Genomic DNA, 2282 nt, shown 5'->3' on the forward strand with positions numbered 1-2282 from the left:
AAAAAAAAAAAAAAAAAAAAAGTAAGAATAGGCCGGGTGCAGTGGCTCACGACTATAATCCCAACGCTTTGGGAAGCCGAGGCAGACAGATCACCTGAGGTCAGGAGTTCAAGACCAGCCTGACCAACCTGGTGAAACCCTGTCTCTACTAAAAATACAAAAGTTAGCTGGGCAGAGTGGCTTACGCCTGTAGTCCCAACTACTCAGGAGGTTGAGGCAGGAGAATCTCTTGAACCTAGGAGGCAGAGGTTGCAGGGAGCAGAGACTGTGCCACTGCACTCCATCCTGGGTGACAGAGTGAGACTTGGTCTCAAAACAAAACAAAACAAAAGTAAGAATAGGTGAAAACGGCAAGGACTTGTGTGAGCCTGGGGTCTGGGAAGAAGGGAACTTGACCACATGTTTCTCCCTCTGCTACACCAGGTACAGCAAGTGTGGCCCGGGCCTGGAGCTCTGCTTTTGACAACCTGATTGGGAACCACATCTCTAAGACTCTGCAGGGATCCATTGCACTGCACGTGCCCCATGTCCTCGCAGAATATCCAGATTTCTTTGCTTTGGGCCTCGTGTTGCTGCTCACTGGTGAGGCAAAGAGCAGGGTATAATGGTGGGGGGGTTGGGCCAGGAGGGGCTAGGCCCTGGGGCCAGGGATAAGGATGGGGGATGGGCCTGATAAAGGCTTAAGGAAGGTGATAATGGTGGGGAAGAAGAAAAGCTGGAAAGGAACCTAGAAGCAGGGCAACAAGGCTTGGACTGAAGACTTTCTGGGAGTACTGAATGTATTTCTCCCACAGGATTGTTGGCTCTCGGGGCTAGTGAGTCGGCCCTGGTTACCAAAGTGTTCACAGGCGTGAACCTTTTGGTTCTTGGGTTCGTCATCATCTCTGGCTTCATTAAAGGGGACCTGAACAACTGGAAGCTCACAGAAGAGGACTACAAATTGGCCATGGCTGAACTCAATGACACCTATAGGTTAGATGGTCACTCTTAGGAGCTGCAGAGCTGGGAAAATGAAGGGGAAGAGGGAAATCTGTGCTGAAGGATTCTGGATGGGGATGGGAAAAAATGGGAGGCTGGACTTTGAAGACCTAGCTAACTGGTTTGGCATTAGAGAAAAGATACAGAGTTGGCTGAACACACCCTTACATTCTCCACCCCTTCTTCCACTCTAGCTTGGGCCCTCTAGGCTCTGGAGGATTTGTGCCTTTTGGCTTCGAGGGAATTCTCCGCGGAGCAGCGACCTGTTTCTATGCATTTGTTGGTTTCGACTGTATTGCTACCACTGGTAACACAGTCATTCCATTCTGTTTGGGGCTTGGGCACAGTGTGTGCCCAGGTTGTATGCAGACTAGGGGTGGTAGAGGAGTGGGCCTGCTTCCCTGATTTAGAAATTTGCAACCCTTCTTGCAGGAGAAGAAGCCCAGAATCCCCAGCATTCCATCCCGATGGGCATTGTGATCTCGCTGTCTGTCTGCTTTTTGGCGTATTTTGGTGTCTCTTCTGCACTCACCCTCATGATGCCTTACTACCAGCTTCAGCCTGAGAGCCCTTTGCCTGAGGCATTTCTCTACATTGGATGGGCTCCTGCCCGCTATGTTGTGGCTGTTGGCTCCCTCTGTGCTCTTTCTACCAGGTCAGTGTCAAATGTTTGTTTTCTTCTGCTGTCAGAGTCTCAGGTTATAGCATTCAGTACCAGAGAATACCCCTTAAAAAGGCTGTGAGGGGAAGGTGGAGACCCTTAAACATACAGGCTTGGGAAGAGAGATCCCCGTCAACTCATGCCACCCTGGGCATTCTGCTCTCCAGCCTCCTGGGCTCCATGTTCCCCATGCCTCGGGTGATCTACGCGATGGCAGAGGATGGCCTCCTGTTCCGTGTACTTGCTCGGATCCACACCGGCACACGCACCCCAATCATAGCCACTGTGGTCTCTGGCATTATTGCAGGTAACAGACCCTCTTTCCCTTTCCCTTAGTTGTTTCGCCAACTTCTTTAACTTTGCCACTCCTTTCTCTCATTTCTTGCTTCCTGCCTATTAATTTTAGCATTCATGGCATTCCTCTTCAAACTCACCGATCTTGTGGACCTCATGTCAATTGGGACCCTGCTTGCTTACTCCCTGGTGTCAATTTGTGTTCTCATCCTCAGGTGAGACTCTCTTCCTCTGCACACTGTGATTTGGATTTTTATTCTTGGATGAGGAATGATGGGGATCTGCTGCTCCTCTTTCCTCCTCTGCCTTCATTATTCCAACTTTTTTTTTTTTTTTTTTTTTTTTTTTT

The 2282-nt window shown here is 49.6% G+C and overlaps 1 protein-coding gene across 2 annotated transcripts in view; it reads left to right on the plus strand.

Moving 5' to 3' along the window:
• The window catches only part of SLC7A3 (solute carrier family 7 member 3), an 8302-nt gene that overhangs the window by 2741 nt on the left and 3279 nt on the right, over nucleotides 1-2282 (plus strand). For both annotated transcript variants that reach the window (XM_017847721.1, XM_017847722.1), the window contains exons 3-8: nucleotides 424-582; nucleotides 795-972; nucleotides 1173-1285; nucleotides 1411-1633; nucleotides 1807-1946; nucleotides 2046-2148. In XM_017847721.1, coding sequence (XP_017703210.1) covers nucleotides 424-582; nucleotides 795-972; nucleotides 1173-1285; nucleotides 1411-1633; nucleotides 1807-1946; nucleotides 2046-2148 — 916 coding nt within the window. The remainder of the gene's footprint in view (nucleotides 1-423; nucleotides 583-794; nucleotides 973-1172; nucleotides 1286-1410; nucleotides 1634-1806; nucleotides 1947-2045; nucleotides 2149-2282) is intronic.

The sequence above is a fragment of the Rhinopithecus bieti genome, unplaced genomic scaffold (genome assembly GCF_001698545.2).
Source record: "Rhinopithecus bieti isolate Rb0 unplaced genomic scaffold, ASM169854v2 scaffold_30839, whole genome shotgun sequence".
Taxonomy (NCBI): Eukaryota; Metazoa; Chordata; class Mammalia; order Primates; family Cercopithecidae; genus Rhinopithecus; species Rhinopithecus bieti.